Below are 23,233 nucleotides of genomic sequence, written 5' to 3' on the forward strand. Positions count from 1 at the left end.
CCCCTGCTTATTTCAGCAAGACAATGCCGAGCCACGTGTTACAACAGCGTGGCTTCATAGTAAAAGAGTGCGGGTACTAGACTGGCCTGCCTGTAGTCCAGACCTATCTCCCATTGAAAATGTGTGGCGCATTATGAAGCCTAAAATACCACAACGGAAACCCCCGGACTGTTGAACAACTTAAGCTGTACATCAAGCAAGAATGGGAAAGAATTCCACCTGAAAAGCTTCAAAAATGTGTCTCCTCAGTTACCAAACGTTTACTGAGTGTTGTTAAAAGGAAAGGCCATGTAACACAGTGGTAAAAAATGCCCTTGCGACTACTTTTTTGCAATGTGTTGCTGCCATTAAATTCTATTTTAATGATTATTTGCAAAAAAAAAAAAATACATTAAATATCTTGTCTTTGCAGTCTAATCAATTGAACATAAGTTGTAAAGGATTTTCAAATCATTGTATTCTGTTTTTATATACGAATTACACAACGTGCCAACTTCACTGGTTTTGGATTTTGTCCATTACTTCAATAAATGACTTACTTACATTCTAATATATTGTTTTTCATACAAAATGCATACCTGCCAACTTTTGAAATCAGAAAAACCTAGTAGCCAGGGTCCAGGGGCCGCAGGCCCCGGTAGGTCCAGGACAAAGTCCTGGTGGAGGGTTCAGGGCTTCGCTCCCCGACGCAAAATGATTATTAGCATTCAGACAGGTTAAAATGTTGCTAAAACCATCACTTTTTTATCAGTCACAGTGACTTTTCAAAACAAAAATATTACAGCAAAAATCATATGGGTTGATTGGCATGTTTATTCTGTAAGCTAACTTCAATAGTTTGAAATTATTTTGACAGTTAATGCCAGTTATCCTGTCAACCTTTCACAAGACTTCAATTTGTTAATTGAAAGTATAAACACTTTTTACAGTAAACAAATGGTAAAACAGTACTAAACAATTCCATTAAAAAAAAAATTGGTGTCATTATTAACTTTCTGTCCAAGCTTGTAGAATCTACTGCCTTGTTCAATTGTAAAAAATATTCTGTGCCTAAAATTCACATTTCTATCACAATTATCCTACTGTAAACATGGTAAGCTAACTTCATTAAAATTAATAGTCCTGTCAATAGCATGGAATTACAATTCAAATGTAGTTTTTTTGTAAGCCTTTCAAAAGAATTCAAAATATGAAAAATTAATGAAAATTAATTTAAGCCATCAGACACTTGAAAAGTGGCACATCACATCTCTAATGTAATCATTTTAACTTTTCAACAGAAATAGCACTGCAAAAATATTAAAGACATACTTCTGTATTTTGGTAGTTATGCTGTCAACATTTAACAAGATTTCTTCAACTTGGACTTGAAAGCATAAATAGTATAAACACTTTTAACAGTACTAAACAATTCCAATAGATAACATTGGTGTCATTACCTTTTTGTGGCTAAAATCCGAAAAACGTTGAAAGTTTTCCACTTGTATCGCTAGCAACGGCATTAGACTTGTGTTTTTTTTGTCCCAACGTGGTCTTTTACATCGCTAATTCCTCCGTGTTCGATCGAAAAATCTTGTCTGCACAAGGTGCAATTCGCGTAGTTTTCACCCTTTTTGAAACGGATAATTATTCCCGGATAGGCTTTTGAATATTCTTTACGGAATGACTGCAGTTTTCTTTTCGATTTAAGACTCGTTTGCGATTTTTCTCCGGCTGATTCCATGATCGTTCGCTCGTTGGAAACAATGGCAACTGGTGCCTCGTGCTTGGCAGCGGTGCTATAAATAGCCTCGCGCATTTTTAAAAAAAAATTTTTTTTAATTAATGAAAAACCGTATTTTTTATCACTGCAACCGTAACCCGGAATAGGTTGATGAAAACCGTACTAATTACGGGAAAACCGGAGTAGTTGGCAGGTATGAAAATGTATTATCGAAAAGTTTGTTTTTCTTATTAAAAGCTTGTTTCATGTTAAAAATGTGCTGTTTTTCATTTAAATGGGGAACGTGGATTTCAGATACAAGTTTTTGAAGTCACGTAATTCAACTGGTAGGCCGAGGCACCAGTGGATTGCAGCACTTATTGTGCCAATATGCGGAGACAGATACTCAATATTCTAATCTTGAAAATATTTGGGGTTTTGAACATCTCTCATTCCAAATGAGAGCTGGGAACAAATGAACATTTCTGCGGAGGAGCACTAATGAGGCAGTTTGATGGGGGACTGCACAAAGCTTCCATTCATAATAGCAGCTTAAGATTCAAAAGGAAGACTCGTATTTTGGAAGGTTGAAAATAGCGTTTGTGTTAGGTCCGCATCACAAACATGGACGTGTCTTCATCGCAATCACTTCATTAGAATGTGCACAAAGGACAATCGCGGCTTTCTCCTCAGTTGCGTTTGATCAAATTAACCGCAAATGAGGATGAACTTTGCGGTTACGGAGCTCCGCCGCCGCCATCACGTCACCACTGGGGAGAAATTGGAAGGTCAAAGGCCAATTTCACGGCTCCTTAAATAAAGGGCAGGAAGAGGCTCATTTACTATTTTCAGTCTGCGCTCAATCAGACTGACGCCTCTTGTCTTCCCCGCTGGCTTCCTGAATTCGAGTCTAAGGCTCCTAAAAGTGAGATCAGTGGACAAAATGTAGCCTTGACAGTTTCAAAGTGTTTTTATGAGGTATTAACGAGGTATTCCAAAAGCATTATAATTAGAGATGTCGATAAATGCGTTAAAAAATGTTTTTATTTTTTTTATTATCGGTGTCGTTTTTTGTTGTTGTTGTTTTTTTTAAATTAAATCAGCATAAAAAACTTTAACAGTTAATTTTATTCATTTTCATTAATTACTAGTTTCTATGTAACTGTTTTTATATTGTTTTACTTTCTTTTTTATTCAAGAAAATGTTTTTAATTTATTTATCTTATTTTTATTTATTTTTTTAAAGTACCTTATCTTCACCATACCTGGTTGTCCAAATTAGGCATAATAATGTGTTAATTCCACGACTGTATATATCGGTATCGGTTGATATCGGTATCGGTAATTAAAGAGTTGGACAATATCGGAATATCGGATATCGGCAAAAAGCCATTATCAGACATCCCTAATTATAATATGTCAGGATCAGAGTATATCAATGATATAATATATTATTATATTACATGTTATATTATATATATCATATTTTATATATATATATATATATATATATATATATATATATATATATATATATATATATATATATATATATGTATATATATGTATGTTCAAAAAAAAATATATATATATATATATATATATATATTAATATATATATATATATATATAGTCGAGGTTTCTGTGGTTTATCCGTTATACAGTGCTCAATATCGTGGTAGAGCGGAAAATACGTTAGGTCAGGAAAAAACATAGAGGCTATTTCATCCCGACAAGCCTGTTTCGCAATATGATTTTCAAAATCCCTTGAAGAGCAGAGAAACCCGCGAGAGAGGCTTATATATATACATATACATATATATATATATATATATATATATATATATATATATATATATATATATATATATATATATATATGTATATGACAAATGGGCTGTTTTAGACTGCAATATTGTTCACTTAAGGACACTTATTACATAAGTCTAGCTTGTGTGCTACTGTGTGCTTAGCTGTTGTGTAGCTGCTAGCTCCAAGTAGCCTCGAGCCCACCAACCTACACGAGAAAACGTGTTACAGGACTCCTTGTATCGGAGATTTTAGTGCAAGCCGATATAAAGTTGTTGTTTTTTTTCTGCTGATATCAGACTAATATCCGATATCAATATTGGACAAATATTTGATATCATTATTGGTTTGGGACACCCTTGGTTCTTATAAGAGTCAAATGAGACCAAATTGGTCCCGGGGGTAAGAAGTGTGGCATAAATGCAAATCTCCTATTCTATACACAGTGAACTTTTAGATTTTTAATACAAAATGAAAAAAAATCCTTGTCAAGTTTCATGTAATTAGTCTTTTTTTAAGATGTGGAGCGAAGACTGTTTTAAAAAAAATATGTTTATTATTAAGCTGATGACCGTGTCTAATTATTATGTTCTGGTGACACTTAGTAACCACAATAATCCATTAATCATGACGCAGTAAGTTGAATGATGCAGACACGTTTGTTACTGGATGCTATCTGTCACCCTTCTGCCTTGGAGACTTTGTATGTGTAAGTAATATGCAACCACAATTGTATATATTGACAAATGTGCTATTTTAGACTGCAATATTGTTCACTTAAGGACACTTATTACGTATGTCTAGCTTGTGTGCTATTGTGTGCTTAGCTGTTGTGTAGCTGCTAGCTCCTAGTAGCCTCGAGCCTACCAACCAACACGAGTAAACGTGTTCCAGGACTCCTTGTATCGGAGATTTAAGATGCAAGCCAATATAAAATTGTTGTTTTTTCTGCTGATATCGGACTAATATCCGATATCAATATTGAATAAATATTTGATATCATTATTGGTTTGGGACACCCTTGGTTCTTATATGAGTCAAATGAGACCAAATTGGTCCCGGGGGTAAGAAGTGTGGCATAAATGCAAATCTCCTATTCTATACACAGTGAACTTTTAGAATTTGAATACAAAATGTAAAAGAAAATCCTTGTCAAGTTTCACGTAATTAGTAATTTTTTAAGATGTGGAGCGAAGCCTGTTTTAAAAAAAAAGATGTTTTATTATTAAGCTGATGAACGTGTCTAATTATTATGTTCTGGTGACACACAGAAGCAAGTAAGTTGAATGATGCAGACACGTTTGTTACTGGATGCTATCTGTCACCCTTCTGCCTTGGAGACTTTGTATGTGTAAGTAATATGCAACCACAATTGTATATATTGACAAATGCGCTATTTTCGACTGCAATATTGTTCACTTAAGGACACTTATTACATATGTCTAGCTTGTGTGCTACTGTGTGCTTAGCTGTTGTGTAGCTGCTAGCTCCTAGTAGCCTCGAGCCTACCAACCTACACGAGTAAACGTGTTCCAGGACTCCTTGTATCGGAGATTTTAGATGCAAGCCAATATAATCTGATACATATTTTTTTTGGTTCTGCTGATATCGGACCAATATCCGATATCAATATTGGACACCCTTGGTTCTTATAAGAGTCAAATGAGACCAAATTGGTCCTGAGGATAAGAAGTGTGGCATAAATGCAAATCTCCTATTCTATACACAGTGAACTTTTAGAATTTGAATACAAAATGAAAAATTCCTGGTCAAGTTTCATGTAATTAGTTTTTTTTAAGATGTGTAGCAAAGCCTTTTTTTTTTTTTTCTTTATTAAGCTGATGCCAGATGTTTGCTCACATATGGTGCTCATAAACAGGTTCTGGGGACACACGTTACAGTTACAGCATCATAAAAAAGCCACTTCTGTATAATAAGCTACTATTAAGGCACTGTAAAATACGTGTTTGTACAGCCACAAAAACGCTCTTTTGTGCTCCATTTTAGTCCGTTTTGAAAGCACACGTGGGAAGAGCGGCGGCGTGTTGTTCATGTGATTCTTGACTCACATTTCACGCAAAAGAAAAAAACAAAACAAACCCAAACATTACCCACTCGGGCTTCTTGTTGGTTTCAGTTTTCCTGGGAAGAATGGTAAAAATCTCCTCCCACACCACGGCTGTCACACACTGGCTCTCTCCCACGCTGGGTGTATATGTTGCAACGTAAAGGGAATGAAGTGCAGCATCTTTTGGTAATGTATGTGAAGGTCAGCAGGGGGAGGACATACAGTAAGTAATGGGCTATGGCTGACAGAAGTGCTAATGGATGGTTATAAAATGACCAAACACAAAAACCTTTGAAGACAACATACACTTCATTCATGCACTGCATTTCTTTTTGGCACAGGCATTGACGCGAGATGCCTTTGTTTTGTTCTTACATATAAATAAACAATTATACTGTCTAGGGCCGTATTTTAGATTGGGGGCCACATGGAGAAAAATGTGGGAAATGGGCCGGACTGGTAAAAATCATGGCACGATAAATTAAAAAACTTCAGATTGTTTTCTTTGTTTAAAAATAGAACAAGCACATGTACAAAACATAATGTTGTTGGGTTTTTTTTTACACTTACAAACCCCGTTTCCATATGAGTTGGGAAATTGTGTTAGATGTAAATATAAATGGAATACAATGATTTGCAAATCCTTTTCAACCCATATTCAATTGAATGCACTACAAAGACAAGATATTTGATGTTCAAACTCATAAACTTTTTTTTTCTCTTGCAAATAATAATTAACTTAGAATTTCATGGCTGCAACACGTGCCAAAGTAGTAGGGAAAGGGCATGTTCACCACTGTGTTACATGGCCTTTCATTTTAACAACACTCAGTAAACGTTTGGGAACTGAGGAGACACATTTTTTAAGCTTCTCAGGTGGAATTCTTTCCCATTCTTGCTTGATGTACAGCTTAAGTTGTTCAACAGTCCGGGGGTCTCCGTTGTGGTATTTTAGGCTTCATAATGCGCCACACATTTTCAATAGGAGACAGGTCTGGACTACAGGCAGGCCAGTCTAGTACCCGCACTCTTTTACTATGAAGCCACGTTGATGTAACACGTGGCTTGGCATTGTCTTGCTGAAATAAGCAGGGGCGTCCATGGTAACGTTGCTTGGATGGCAACATATGTTGCTCCAAAACCTGTATGTACCTTTCAGCATTAATGGCGCCTTCACAGATGTGTAAGTTACCCATGTCTTGGGCACTAATACACCCCCATACCATCACAGATGCTGGCTTTTCAACTTTGCGCCTAGAACAATCCGGATGGTTCTTTTCCTCTTTGGTCCAGAGGACACGACGTCCACAGTTTCCATAAACAATTTGAAATGTGGACTCGTCAGACCACAGAACACTTTTCCACTTTGTATCAGTCCATCAATGTCAATGTATGCAAAAAATGCATTAATCGGTTTCATTTAAGACTACACACGTAGACAGTGTCCACAAAGTACATCCGAACATGACATGACAATCAACAATGTCCCCACAAAGAAGGATAAAAATAACTGATTTCTAAAACAAAGCAGGTGTGGGGAATATCGCTCAAAGGAAGACATGAAACTGCTACAGGAAAATACCAAATAAAGAGAAAAAGCCACCAAAATTGGAGTGCAAGACAAGAAGTAAAACACTACACACAGGAAAACAGCAAAAAAGTCCAAATAAGTCAGGGCGTGATGTGACAGGTGGTGACAGTACACCTACTTTGAGACAAGAGCTATAGTGATGCATGCTTGGTTATGTTTTAAAGTCATACCCAACAACTGCGACAACGACTTTTTATTGTCAATATCGGCTGCTGAGTTTCATTTTTTAATGTTTTCTGCTGGTGGTGTGCCTCCGCATTTTTTCAATGAAAGAAATGTGCCTTGGCTCAAAAAAGGTTGAAAAACACTGGTCGAGGGTAACTTCACACGAACTGTCTTCGAGTTTACAAAAAAAATTCAACCCTCGGTTCATTTAACACGATAAATTGTAATGAATTTCAACAAATACACACATGTCATTTGTTACGAAAGACAAGTACTGTACATCGCGAAAAAAACACCTACCTTCGGACGACATGGCACCAAATTGTCGTCAATGTTTACAAAAATCATACATTACGTCATTGAGCACGATAAATGGTCTTAATGTTTACAAAAAAACACAGTTTATGTTCTTTGAGAATAATAAAGGTAAATAGATAGTTAAAAAGCTCCTCGGTGGCAAGGCCCCGGGGGTGGATGAGATCCGCCCGGAGTTCCTTAAGGCTCTGGATGTTGTGGGGCTGTCTTGGTTGACAAGACTCTGCAACATCGCGTGGACATCGGGGGCAGTACCTCTGGATTGGCAGACCGGGGTGGTGGTTCCTCTCTTTAAGAAGGGGAACCGGAGGGTGTGTTCCAACTATCGTGGGATCACACTCCTCAGCCTTCCCGGTAAGGTCTATTCAGGTGTACTGGAGAAGAGGCTACGCCGGATAGTCGAACCTCGGATTCAGGAGGAACAGTGTGGTTTTCGTCCTGGTCGTGGAACTGTGGACCAGCTCTATACTCTCGGCAGGGTCCTTGAGGGTGCATGGGAATTTGCCCAACCAGTCTACATGTGCTTTGTGGACTTGGAGAAGGCATTCGACCGTGTCCCTCGGGAAGTCCTGTGGGGAGTGCTCAGAGAGTATGGGGTATCGGACTGTCTTATTGTAGCAGTCCGCTCCCTGTATGATCAGTGTCAGAGCTTGGTCCGCATTGCCGGCAGTAAGTCGGACACGTTTCCGGTGAGGGTTGGACTCCGCCAAGGCTGCCCTTTGTCACCGATTCTGTTCATAACCTTTATGGACAGAATTTCTAGGCGCAGTCAGGGCGTTGAGGGTATCTGGTTTGGTGGCTGCAGGATTAGGTCTCTGCTATTTGCAGATGATGTGGTCCTGATGGCTTCCTCCGGCCAAGATCTTCAGCTCTCACTGGATCGGTTCGCAGCCGAGTGTGAAGCGACTGGGATGGGAATCAGCACCTCCAAGTCCGAGTCCATGGTTCTCTCCCGGAAAAGGGTGGAGTGCCATCTCCGGGTTGGGGAGGAGATCTTGCCCCAAGTGGAGGAGTTCAAGTACCTCGGAGTCTTGTTCACGAGTGGGGGAAGAGTGGATCGTGAGAACGGTGCGGCGTCTTCAGTAATGCGGACGCTGTATCGATCCGTTGTGGTGAAGAAGGAGCTGAGCCGGAAGGCAAAGCTCTCGATTTACCGGTCGATCTACGTTCCCATCCTCACCTATGGTCATGAGCTTTGGGTCATGACCGAAAGGACAAGATCACGGGTACAAGCGGCCGAAATGAGTTTCCTCCGCCGAGTGGCGGGGCTCTCCCTTAGAGATAGGGTGAGAAGCTCTGTCATTCGGGGGGAGCTCAAAGTAAAGCCGCTGCTCCTCCACATCGAGAGGAGCCAGATGAGGTGGTTCGGGCATCTGGTCAGGATGCCACCTGAACGCCTCCCTAGGAAGGTGTTTCGGGCACGTCCGACCGGTAGGAGGCCACGGGGAAGACCCAGGACACGCTGGGAAGACTATCTCTCCCGGCTGGCCTGGGAACGCCTCGGGATCCCCCGGGAGGAGCTGGACGAAGTGGCTGGGGAGAGGGAAGTCTGGGCTTCCCTGCTTAAGCTGCTGCCCCCGCGACCCGACCTCGGATAAGCGGAAGAAGATGGATGGATGGATGGAGAATAATAAACTGTCTTCAATGTTTACAAAAATCCTACATGACGTCATTAAGCGTGATAAATTGTCGTCAGTGTTTACAAAAAAACGTAAGTCACGTTCATTTAACGCGATAAATTGACTTGGGTTTTTACAAAAAAATCACACGTTATGTTCGTTAGGCACATTCATTGAGAGGGACTTACTTGAGGATTAAATACATCTTCAATATTTACGACACTTCAGTGTAACTCAGGGACAGAAATGTAGGGTTTTTTTTCAAACTTTAATCCTCTTCAATCTCAACGACTAAATTACTTAAGTGAGCATTAATTTAACTCTTAAAAGCAGGTGGGGGGTAAGGGGTAGCAGGGGGTGCATATACTAGCGTCCCGGAAGAGTTAGTGCTGCAAGGGGTTCTGGGTATTTGTTCTGTTGTGTTTATGTTGTGTTACGGTGCGGATGTTCTCCCGAAATGTGTTTGTCATTCTTGTTTGGTGTGGGTTCACAGTGTGGTGCATATTTGTAACAGTGTTAAAGTTGTTTATACGGCCAACCTCAGTGTGACCTGTATGGCTGTTGACCAAGTATGGTATTCACTTGTGTGTGTGAAACTGGGCCGGCACGTAAAGGCAGTACCTTTAAGGCACGCCCCCTATACTGTTGTCTGGGTGGAAAACGGGAGAAATTCGGGAGATTGGTTGCCCCGGGAGATTTTCGGGAAGGGCACTGAAATTCGGGAGTCTCCCGGGAAATTTGGGAGGGTTGGAAAGTATGACTGGGAGACGCAACTGCTCTGTACTTCTCCCTACGTCCGTGTACCACTCCGTACAGCGGCGTTTTAAAAAGTCATAAAGTTTACTTTTTGAAACCGATACCGATCATTTCCGATGTTACATTTTAAAGCATTTATCGGCCGATAATATCGGCAGTCCGATATTATCGGACATCTCTCGTATATATGCTATATTTCATTTATTGATAATTGTGAGGTAAAAGCTCGCCTTAGTTACTTTCCTTCTTCGGTTTAGAAACTTTAAACAAAAATGAAATAAAGTTCCCTTGGATGGGCCAATGAACACTTTAATTCAAACCCCGGCCGAGTCTATAAAAATGAGACCCATTACCTCCCTGCTTGGCAATCACCAAAAGATTCCCGGGCGCGGCCACCGCTGCTGCTCACTGCTCCCCTCACCTCCCAGGGGGTGATCTAGGGTGATGGGTCAAATGCAGAGAATCATTTTGCCACACCTAGTGTGTGTGACAATCATTGGTACTTTAACTTTAAAAGTGGTTCAATGTGTATTTTTTTTTTAAATTAATTATGAATTATATATTTATATAGCGCTTTTCTCTAGTGACTCAAAGCGCTTTACATAGTGAAACCCAATATCTAAGTTACATTTAAACCAGTGTGGGTGGCACTGGGAGCAGGTGGGTAAAGTGTCTTGCCCAAGGACACAACAGCAGTAACTAGGATGGCGGATGTGGGGATCGAACCTGCAACCCTCAAGTTGCTGGCACGGCCGCTCTACCAACCGAGCTATACCGCCCCACAAATGGACATTTTAGTTGATTTTAGCGAGTTGCAGCAAAACAATAGCACCGATTTGGTAAAATGGCCCAAGAATGAACGCTCTTTAGTTGAGTTGTCCGATAATATCGGCCGATAAATGCTTTAAAATGTAATATTGGAAATTATCGGTATCGGTTTCAAAAAGTAAAATTGATGACTTTTTAAAACGCCGCTGTACGGAGTGGTACACGGACATAGGGGGAAGTACAGAGCGCCAATAAACCTTAAAAGGCACTGCCTTTGCGTGCCGGCCCAATCACATAATATCTACGGCTTTTCACACACACAAGTGAATGCATCCATACTTGGTCAACAGCCATACAGGTCACACTGAGGGTGGCCGTATAAACAACTTTAACACTGTTACAAACATGCGCCAGACTGTGCACCCACACCAAACAAGAATGACAAACACATTTCGGGAGAACATCCGCACCGTAACACAACATAAACACAACAGAACAAATACCCAGAACCCCTTGCAGCACTAGCTCTTCCGGGACACTACAATATACACCCCCCGCTACCCCCCTAACCCCCCCCACACCTCAACCTCCTCATGCTCTCTCATGTCCGAGCATGTCCCAAATTCCATACTCGCCTTAGTTACTTTCATTCTTCGGTTTAGAAACTTTCAACAAAAATGAAATAAAGTTCCCTTGGATGGGCCAATGAATATTTTAGTTCAAACTAGGGTTGTCCCGATCCGATATTTGGATCGGATCGGCCGCCAATATTTGCCAAACAATGCGTATCGGTAAGGCATGGGAAAATGCCGATCCAGATCCAGTTTTCTGCTGCTCCCTAATTTCCGTTCCGCATTTTCCAGCACACCTTCAACACATCCACAGGTCTGTGTCCTAACCGTCCTAATCGGAAGCGGATGCCGGTTCATGGTTCCGAAAGGCGGGCGGAAGTTACCGGTAAAAATGTCAGCTGTGTGGGATTATTTTACCCTACAAAACGAAAAAGATGGAGAGGTGGAGTGCAAAACATGCCACAATAAAGTCAAGCGGGGTGGTAAAGTTGTAAGACATTTTAATACAACAAATCTGATCAAGCATTTAGCAAAATACCACCGTAAATAATATGAAGAATTTCTAAAGAAAACTGACGAAAAGAAAAAGAAATCCCAGGGGATAACTAGAGTCATTGCAGAGGAAATAATTCTGGATGATGAGCCGTTATCTCTCGTGAGTAAAGTGGGCTTTCGATGCTCGTCTTTGTTAGAAAGAATCTCCCCATTATGCTCGGACTGCAGTCAGGAGGGGGGCAAACAATTGAAAGGAGTGTGTAGATAGTTTTGTTTTGTTTTTTTAAGTTTACACTTGCTCAAGTATTGATGCTGAGTTATAGACATTTTATCCCACTCAGATTGTTTAAGTTAAAGGGGAACATTATCACCAGACCTATGTAAGCGTCAATATATACCTTGATGTTGCATCAATGTTAGCGACTTTTTGTTTCATGTCCATAGTTCAGGCTAAGTGTTAGCTTTTGTTTCCTGCGTTAAGTTGTGCCTTCGCCTTGTGCGCCTTTTTGTTGTCACCTTTTTTTGAACATTAAAACCATGTTTTCTTGTACACCGCCTGTCATCTCTGCATCTTGGGGTTCGTCACCTCCACATCATGACAGTAACCAAATATTAAAGGGGAACATTATCACCAGACCTATGTAAGCGTCAATATATACCTTGATGTTGCAGAAAAAAGACCTTTTTTTTTTTTTAACCAATTTCCGAACTCTAAATGAGTGAATTTTGGCGAATTAAACGCCTTTCTAATATTCGCTCTCAGAGCGATGACGTCACAACGTGGCGTCGCATCGGGAAGCAATCCGCCATTTTCTCAAACACCGAGTCGAATCAGCTCTGTTATTTTCCGTTTTTTCGACTGTTTTCCGTACTTTGGAGACATCATGCCTCGTCGGTGTGTTGTCGGAGGGTGTAACAACACGAACAGGGACAGATTCAAGTTGCACCAGTGGCCCAAAGATGCGAAAGTGGCAAGAAATTGGACGTTTGTTCCGCACACTTTACCGACGAAAGCTATGCTACGACAGAGATGGCAAGAATGTGTGGATATCCTGCGACACTCAAAGCAGATGCATTTCCAACGATAAAGTCAAAGAAATCTGCCGCCAGACCCCCATTGAATCTGCCGGAGTGTGTGAGCAATTCAGGGACAAAGGGCCTCGGTAGCACGGCAAGCAATGGCGGAAGTTTGTTCCCGCAGACGAGCGAGCTAAACCCCCTGGATGTCTTGGCTCACACCGTCCCTTATGCCACCGAAGATGATCAAGAGAAGAATATCGACCCTAGCTTCCCTGGCCTGCTGACATCAACTCCAAAACTGGACAGATCAGCTTTCAGGAAAAGAGAGCGAATGAGGGTATGTCTACAGAATATATTAATTGATGAGAACTTTATTCATTACTCGCGGTTTTACGTAAATGATTATACATAAACTGTGTTTACCAATACTTTAGCTTAAAAACATTTATTTTTTTCAATCATTCGAGTACATTCGGGTAGTCTTGTGTAATGCAGTATTTTGTGTCTATTTAGGTATGGTTAACCTGAGTGCTGAAATCGTGGAAAAATATATGTTCTTAGCGTGCCTGAAATGGGCTGTCTGCACTCTCAAAGTGCATGTTGTTGCCAAATGTATTTCATATGCTGTAAACCTAGTTCATAGTTGTTAGTAATTATCTTATCAGACAGTGTTAAGCCGCTGAAATCCGAGTCTGAATCCGAGCTAATGTCGCTATACCTTGCTGTTTATACTTTAGACCAGGGGTGCTCACACTTTTTCTGCAGGCGAGCTACTTTTCAATTGATCAAGTCGTCGGGATCTACCTCATTCATATATATAATTTATATTTACTTATTTATGAAATATATGTTTTTGTTAACAAGTTAAAGGTGTTTAATGATAATGCAAGCATGTTTAACACATATAGTTAATATTGTTAAAAAATTAAAGGTGTTTAATGATAATACAAGCATGTTTAACACATAGTTAATATTGTTGATGAATTAAAGGTGTTTAATGATAATGCAAGAATGTTTAATACATATAGTTAATATTGTTAACAAGTTAAAGGTGTTTAAAGATAATACAAGCATGTTTAATACATACAGTTAATATTGTTAACAAGTTAAAGGTGTTTAATGATAATACAAGCATGTTTAACACAGTTAATATTGTTAATAAATTAAAGGTGTTTAATGATAATACAAGCATGTTTAACACATATAGTTAATATTGTTAACAACTTAAAGGTGTTTAAAGATAATACAAGCATGTTTAACACATATTGTTAATATTGTTAATAAGTTAAAGGTGTTTAAAGATAATACAAGCATGTTTAACACATATAGTTAATATTGTTAATAAGTTAAAGGTGTTTAAAGATAATACAAGCATGTTTAACACATATAGTTAATATTGTTAATAAGTTAAAGGTGTTTAAAGATAATACAAGTATGTTTAACACATATAGATTCCTTTCTTTCATGAAGACAAGAATATAAGTTGGTGTATTACCTGATTCTGATGACTTGCATTGATTTGACAGTGGTGCTGATAACGTCCGCATTTTCGAATGGAGTAGAAAAAAAGTCCTCCTTTCTGTCCAATACCACATGAAAGTGGTTGGTTTTTGGCATCTTATTTGTCCAGCTTCCGTACTCCTTTGTATACACTTTACAATAAATACATTGTCGGCAAACTCCGTAGCTTGCTAGCTTGTGCACGCAAGCTTTCTGAGACTCTTATTTTGTTAGCGCAACCGTGCAACTGTGCAGTCGGTCTTTGGAGTTTTGACGACAGGTACGGCGCCAGAGTCTGTTGAAATAAAGTGTTTCTCGCCTTCCAGTCGGTAATTTTAATGAGCTGGCAGCAGCCAGCGTCATCTCAGAAGACCCTCGGGTGCCGTGAATGTCAATCAAGTGACGAAAGTGACGTCATAGTGAAGATTTATGATCGCTCATTTTTAGGACTATTTTTTTAATGCCTGGCTGGTGATCGACTGACACACCCTCCGCGATCGACCGGTAGCTCGTGATCGACGTAATGAGCACCCCTGCTTTAGACTATACAAATGGGACCCATTACCTCCCTGCTTTGCAATCACCAAAAAATTCCCGGGCGCGGCCACCGCTGCTGCTTGATCACCTCCCAGGGGGTGATCAAGGGTGATGGGTCAAATGAAGAGAATAATTTCCACACACCTAGTGTGTGTGTGACAATCATTGGTACTTTAACTTTAACTTTAATTTTGAGTGGTTCAATGTGTATTTTAGTTGATTTTAGCGAGTTGCAGCAAACCAATGGCACCGATTCGGTAAAACGGCCCAAGAATGAATGGTCAATCAATCAATAAATCAATGTTTATTTATATAGCCCTAAATCACAAGTGTCTCAAAGGGCTGCACAAGCCACAACGACATCCTCGGTACAGAGGAATGGTCTTTAGTGTTTACGAAAACGAGTAAATTCAATTCACTCAACACAATAAATTGTCCTCAACGTCAACAAATGTGTCCGTTTCGCTGCTAATAAAATGTCTCCTTCCAGGACTAACACAAGCAAAGTCCAGTTGCCTTTGGTCTAAACCTCCGTGCATTAGCGGCGAATCTACACAGGAATGTGTTTTACTGGCAAACATAAATCTGCACGGTATTCCGTCCACTCGGTTGGTTGTATTGAGAATTTAGCCTAATGACGCAGAGCACTTTCTGCCGCCGCTTCTTATCACCGCCCGGGACCCGGCAATAGCAAGACCAACACATTAAAATGCCATCGAATTCCGACACAAAAGTGACAAAGCGTTTTTCCTATCGGCGCCACGCTGACCGGTCCCTGCTTGGACTGGTAGTTTTAATAGCTTCGCCATATTTCTGAATTGCAAAGATAAGATATCGTGTTTAGTGCTGCGCCATCACCCAACTCTTTGAAATTTGGGCGCGGGTCATTCCCAAAATACCACAGGAGTGTTTTATGAGGGCCGATGGGGAGGTCCGGTTGGCGGAGGCACAAAAGACCACTTAAGTTTTATGTTGGGAAGAGGCTGGCTCCCGGGGGTCGGGGGCGCCTCTTGGTTGGTGCGGCTGTTGAAGCGTGACAAAGTTCGGTACAAAAAGCTCCTCCATCCGTCAGTGGGGAAAATCTCGGAGAACAATGTGCTGTAAAAACGCTGACGTCAAAGAAAAGCTCGGCAACGTCCGAAGTTCCGGGGCGCCTTGGTAAAGGTCACGTTTGTAAGGAAAAGTTTTGATGGGGTGAAGGCGGGCGGAGGACTTACCAGTCCGTCGCAGTTGTTAATGGCAACCGAGGCCCCGGGGACGTCGGTGATGTCGCCGATGAACGTGCAGTCCGTGTTCAACAGCTCCCGGTGTAGTACCCGCTCCTCTGTCCGGTTCGCCGTTGCCTCGTAACGACTCCCGTTCCTCGGACCCGGCTCATCGTGCCACTCCACCGTGGCACCCGGCGCCACCAGGTGGATGTTGGGGCGCAGGCGCAGGTGGAACTCCTTCCCGAAGGCGGTGATGTTGAAGAAAAGCTGCTGGTCCGTGGGCGTGGGCGTGGGCGCCTCCCGTCTGACGCGCTGCTTGTGCGCCGCCGACAGCAGGTGCGACAGGAAGCGTCCGCGGGAGTCGGTGCTGAAGGGAGTGACCAGGCCGTATTCCTTCAGCCTGCGTGTCAGCTGATCTGCAACACAATGCCTTCATCACACTCCTTTTTAGTGAGGGCCATATCGCAATTGTGGTTTGCCCACACAAATAACGGAACGAATCACGTTAAATGGCGTGGCAGGCCACCTAAAAGGACGTGGCAGGCCACATTACATGTAGGGCTGCAACTAACAACTCATTTGATCATCGATTAATCTGTCGATTATTACTTCGATTAATAATCGGATAAAAGAGACAAACTACATTTCTATCCTTTCCAGTATTTCATTGGAAAAAAACAGCATACTGGCACCATACTTATTTTGATTATTGTTTCTCAGCTGTTTGTAAATGTTGCAGTTTATAAATAAAGGTTTATAAAATTTAAAACGCCTTCCGCCCGATTGTAGCTGAGATAGGCTCCAGCGCCCCCCGCGACCCCAAAAGGGAATAAGCGGTAGAAAATGGATGGATGGAAAATAAAAACATAAAAAGTAGCCTCTGCGCATGCGCATTGCATAGATCCAACGAATCGATGACTAAATCAATCGCCAACTATTTTTATAATCGATTTTAATCGATTTAATCGATTAGTTGTTGCAGCTCTAATTACATGATGTGCCAGACCACATTAAACGACGTGGCGGACCGCATAAGTGATGCGGCAGGCCACAATAAATGAAGTGGCGGACCACAATAATTGAAATGGTGGACCACAATAAACGAAGTGGCGGACCACGATAAATTATGTGGAAGACAACGTTGAATAATGTGACGGGACAAATTAAATTATGTAGCGGACCACATTAAACAACGTGGCGGGCCGCATAAATGATCATGTGGGCCACGATAAATGATGTGGCGGGCCACAATAAATAAATTGGCGGGCCACTATAAATGATGTGGTGGGCCACAATACATGAAGTGGCGGACCACAATAAAAAAGAAGTAGCGGACCACAATTAGTGATGTGGCGGGCCACAAATGATGTGGAAGGCCATACTAAATAATCTGGGGGCCACATTGAGTGTTGTGGCAGACCACATTGAATAATGTGACGGGCCAAATTAAATGATGTAGCGGGCCACCATAAGTGATTTGCCAGACTACATTAAATGACGTGGCGGGCCGCATAAATGATCATAATGGCCACAATAAATTATGTGGTGGGCCACGATAAATGAAGTAGCAAACCACAATAAATGAAGTGGTGGACCACAATAAATGATGTGGTGGGCCACAATAATTGACGTGGAGGACCACAATAAACGAAATAGCGGATCACGATAAATGATGTGGCGGGCCACAAATGATGTGGAAGACCACGTTGAATGACATTGCAGGCAATTTTAATTAATGTGGAGGGCCATATTGAATGATGTGGCAGACCACATTGAATAATGTGACGGGACAAATTAAATTATGTAGCGGACCACATTAAACAACGTGGCGGGCCGCATAAATGATCATGTGGGCCACGATAAATGACGTGGTGGGCCACAATAAATGAAATGGCGGGCCACTATAAATTATGTGGTGGGCCACAATACATGAAGTGGCGGACCACAATAAAAGAAGTAGCAGACCACAATTAATGATGTGGCGGGCCACAAATGATGTGGAAGGCCATACTAAATAATCTGGGGGCCACATTGAATGATGTGGCAGACCACATTAAATAATGTGACGGGCCAAATTAAATGATGTAGCGGGCCACCATAAATGATTTGCCAGACCACATTAAATGACGTGGCGGGCCGCATAAATGATCATGTTGGCCACAATAAATGATGTGGCGGGCCACAATAAATTAAGTAGCGGACCACAATAAATGAAGTGGCGGACCACAATAAATGATGTGGTGGGCCACAATAATTGACGTGGTGGACCACAATAAACGAAATAGCGGACCACAATAAATGATGTGGCGGACCACGATAAATGATGTGGCGGGCCACAAATGATGTGGAAGACCACATTGAATGACGTTGCAGGCCATTTTAATTAATGTGGGGGGCCACAATGAATGATGTGGCAGACCACGTTGAATAATGTGACAGGACAAATTAAATTATGTAGTGGGCCACCTTAAATGATGTGGCGGGCCACAATAAATGATGTGCCAGACCACATTAAACAATGTGGCGGGCCGCATAAATGATCATGTGGGCCACAATAAATTATGTGGCGGACCACGATAAATGATGTGGTGGGCCACAATAATTGATGTGGTTGACCACAATAATCAACGTGGCAGACCGCAATAAATGATGTGGCGGGCCACAAATGATGTGGAAGACCACGTTGAATGATGTTGTTAGGCCAATTTTAATTAATGTGGGGGGGGGTCACATTGAATGACGTGGCAGACCACGTTGAATAATGTGACGGGACAAATTAAATTATACAGCGGGCCACCTTAAATGATGTGCCAGACCACATTAAACGACGTGGCGGGCCGCATAAATGATCACGTGGGCCATGATAAATGAAGTGGCGGCCATGATAAATGATGTGGTGGGCCACAATAAATGGTGTGGCGGGCAACAATAAATGATGTGGCGGGCCACAATAAATGACGTGGTGGACCACAATAAATGTGGTGGAATACAATAAATTAGATGAATGACATGGTGGGTCACAATAAATGACGTGGCGAACCACAATAAATGATGTGGTGGGCCACAATAAATTATATGGCGAGCCACAATAAATGACGTGGTGGACCACGATAAATGAGATAAATGATGTGGTGGGCCACAATAAATGACGTGGCGGGCCACTATTATTGACGTGGTGGGCCACAATAAATGATGTGGTGGGCTACAATAAATGACGTGGCGGGCCACAATAAATGATGTGGTGGGCCACAATAAATTATGTGGCGGGCCACAATAAATGACGTGGTGGGCCACAATAAATGACGTGGTGGGCCACAATAAATAATGATAAATGGGTTGTACTTGTATAGCGCTTTTCTACCTTCAAGGTACTCAAAGCGCTTTGACACTACTTCCACATTTACCCATTCACACACACATTCACACACTGATGGAGGGAGCTGCCATGCAAGGCGCTAACCCTAACCCATCAGGAGCAAGGGTGAAGTGTCTTGCTCAGGACACAACGGACATGACGAGGTTGGTACTAGGTGGGGATTGAACCAGGGACCCTCGGGTCGCGCACGGCCACTCTTCCACTGCGCCACGCCGTCCCTAATGTGGTGGAATACAATAAATTAGATGAATGACATGGTGGGTCACAATAAATGACGTGGCGAACCACAATAAATGATGTGGTGGGCCAGCATAAATTATATGGCGAGCCACAATAAATGATGTGGTGGACCACGATAAATGATATAAATGAGGTGGTGGGCCACAATAAATGACGTGGCGGGCCACGATTATTGACGTGGTGGGCCACATTAAATGATGTGGTGGGCTACAATAAATGATGTGGCGGGCCACAATAAATGACGTGGTGGGCCACAATAAATGATGTGGTGGGCCACAATAAATAACGTGGTGGGCCATAATAAATTAGATGAATGACATGGTGGGTCACAATAAATGATGTGGCGAACCGCATTATATGATGTGGCGGGCCACAATAAATTATATGGCGAGCCACAATAAATGACGTAGTGGACCACAATAAATGAGATACATGATGTGGTGGGCCACAATAAATGATGTGGCGGGCCACAATTAATGACGTGGTGGGCCACAATAAATGAAGTGGCGGACTACAATTAATGACGTGGTGGGCCACAATAAATAATGTGGTTTGCCACAATAAATGATGTGGTGGACCACGATAAATGAGATAAATGATGTGGTGGGCCACAAATAATGACGTGGCGGACCACAATTAATGATGTGGTGGGCCACAATTAATGAGATGGCGGGCCACAATAAATGATGTGGTGGACCACGATAAATGAGATAAATGATGTGGTGGGCCACAATAAATGAAGTGGCGGAGTAGGTAAGTAAGTATATACTGTATATACTCTCTCACACATGCTTACCACTTCTTACACTTGTGTAGCGTAATCACAAGTGTACTGTTAGTGAAGGAACTGTCTTGACACATACAGATACAAATAAATAAACATTCTCTTGAGGGGGCCGTGAAAAACATTCTGTCTGTTGGTTGGTTGACATTCACTTCTAACATGTACACAGCATCAATATCATACATCACATATTTGACATGTTTTCTTCACAACATGTCCAAAAAGGAGTAGGAAGAAGCAATGCTTATCTAATCCTCCTTTTTCTCTTCATAGCAACCACTAACACATACTGTTCTCAATTTGTACACATTTGACATCAAAGTGTTGTAAAGAATCAGTTCTACTCATCAGTACTTAAATGAGTTGATGAGATGGATTTTCAATACATTCATGACGTCTATCAGAATTCTTTCCAGCCTCTTAAACTAGATTATGTTAGTGCATTGTTTATTTACCGAATTCATTCCATAATTGAATGCTAAAGGTTTTAAGTGTTGTGTGTGCATACAAATGCTTTCTCTTGTGTTGAGCAGAATTGTTGTACATTCTTGGGTAGCAGGTTATAGTTTGCTTTGTGCATAATTTAAGCTGTTTGCAAATGCACCAAATCATTGAATTTCAATATTTTGGATGTCAAAAATAAAGTATGTGTATGTTCTCTATATCCAACATGATGTATTATTCTGACTGATCTTTTATGTAACACAGTTAGTGAACGAAGCGCACTTTTGTAGTTATTTCTGCACAACAACTCAGATATGGTAACACTAGAGAGCAGTAGAGAATATGAAGTGATTTTTGGCCCAATACATTTTTTGTATTTATTTATTACAGAACTATTTTTGCCACGTTATGTTGTATATTTTTGCATGAGATTTCTAGTGCATTTTATTACAAACAAAAACTTGATTTACCGTATTTTCTGGACCGTAGGGCGCAGGTATTTTTTCATACAAAAGGCGCACCGGATTAAAAGGCGCAATAAAGGGGTCATATTATGATTTTTTTTTTTTCTTCTAAATTCAAAACATTTCCTTGTGGTCTACGATAGAAATGGCAACAGCAGAGGGTGAAGAAGATAGTGAAAAAGAAGAAGCTTATCGACTATGTTGTCGGCACGGACTACAGTGCGCAAATTTTCAGGATCCCAAATACACATCAGCAGGTACCAGAAGGTAAGAAAAGTTGGTTTTGCATAATATTGTGAAACAAAATGCAAAATAATATGTCTGTTAATGGGTGCCATTCTTCAGTCCTTATACACCATACTTGCCAACCTTGAGACCTCTGATTTCGGGAGGTGGGGGTTGGGGGCGTGGTCGGGGGCGGGGTTAAGAGGGGAGGAGTATATTGACAGCTAGAATTCACCAAGTCAAGTATTTCCTACATATATATATATATATATATATATATATATATATATATATATATATATATATATATAGATATCTACATCCTGAAAATATGCAAACAAACTGTGTTTAGATAATTGATACCTCAAACTTGCATAAATAAATATTAAGGAATATAACATAACTTGGCTTCTGAGAGTTTCAAAATGTAATGAATAAAATGCTAAAGTTGTTGATAAACAAGCAATTATTTTAATAATTAAATATGGTCATTTTAAATGAATTATTATGATAATTTAAAATCAATTATTTCAAATATGTTTATTTTAATGTATAATTATATGGCTGGATGTAATAAGGAGTCACGAAAAAATACAAATAAAAATACAATTAATTTTGATGTTTTTAGCAAAATATAGTAAACATTTATTTAGTTTATTTTATTTTTTTAAATTAATAAATATATTTATTTTTAGGTAAAATAAACATAATACTACAATTTATCTCTAGTCTGGATGATTTAGTTCTTGTCACCCTGTTGTCCTCCAGTCATATTTGTCCCGGGAGGTTTTCAAGAGAGGCGCTGAATTTCGGGAGTCTCCCGGAAAATTCGGGAGGGTTGGCAAGTATGTTATACACACACCATAATAATACTTGTATGTCTGACTTCCATCAAGCGGTACGGCTTCAAAATCACACATTTTGACAGATTTTTGAGCGCCGTGTGTCATGTTCTTTATTTTCAATGGAACATTTAAAGTTTTGGTGTTGTTTACTGGCGTCATATTGCAGTCTACACATATCTCTTATGTGTGACTGCCATCTACTGGTCACACTTATCATTACACCATGTACCAAATAAAATTGCTTCGAGGTCGGTAAGCACAACCAGAATGATTGTGTACATTATAGTTATAGTCCGAAAAATACGGTATTTTATTCATTTAATGTCTACTGTTTCATACTAGAGATGTCCGATAATATCGGACTGCCGATATTATCGGCCGATAAATGCTTTAAAATGTAATATCGGAAATTATCGGTATCGGTTTCAAAAAGTAAAATTTATGACTTTTTAAAACGCCGCTGTACGGAGTGGTACACTGACGTGGGGAGAAGTACAGAGCGCCAATAAACCTTAAAGGCACTGCCTTTGCGTGCCGGCCCAATCACATAATATCCACGGCTTTTCACACACACACAAGTGAATGCCACGCATACTTGGTCAACAGCCATACAGGTCACACTGAGGGTGGCCGTATAAACAACTTTAACACCGTTAGAAATATGCGCCACACTGTGAACCCACACCAAACAAGAATGACAAACACATTTCTGGAGAATATCCGCACCGTA

The 23,233-nt window shown here is 40.8% G+C and overlaps 1 protein-coding gene across 1 annotated transcript in view; it reads right to left on the minus strand.

Moving 5' to 3' along the window:
• adamts3 (ADAM metallopeptidase with thrombospondin type 1 motif, 3) overlaps window positions 1–23,233 on the minus strand; it is a 447,166-nt gene that overhangs the window by 405,850 nt on the left and 18,083 nt on the right. The window contains exons 3-4 of the mRNA XM_061981142.1: window positions 16,261–16,541; window positions 16,135–16,218 (exon numbers count right to left, since the gene is read on the minus strand). Coding sequence (XP_061837126.1) covers window positions 16,135–16,218; window positions 16,261–16,541 — 365 coding nt within the window. The remainder of the gene's footprint in view (window positions 1–16,134; window positions 16,219–16,260; window positions 16,542–23,233) is intronic.

This window comes from Nerophis lumbriciformis, linkage group LG20 (genome assembly GCF_033978685.3).
Source record: "Nerophis lumbriciformis linkage group LG20, RoL_Nlum_v2.1, whole genome shotgun sequence".
In the NCBI taxonomy this organism is placed as follows: domain Eukaryota; kingdom Metazoa; phylum Chordata; class Actinopteri; order Syngnathiformes; family Syngnathidae; genus Nerophis; species Nerophis lumbriciformis.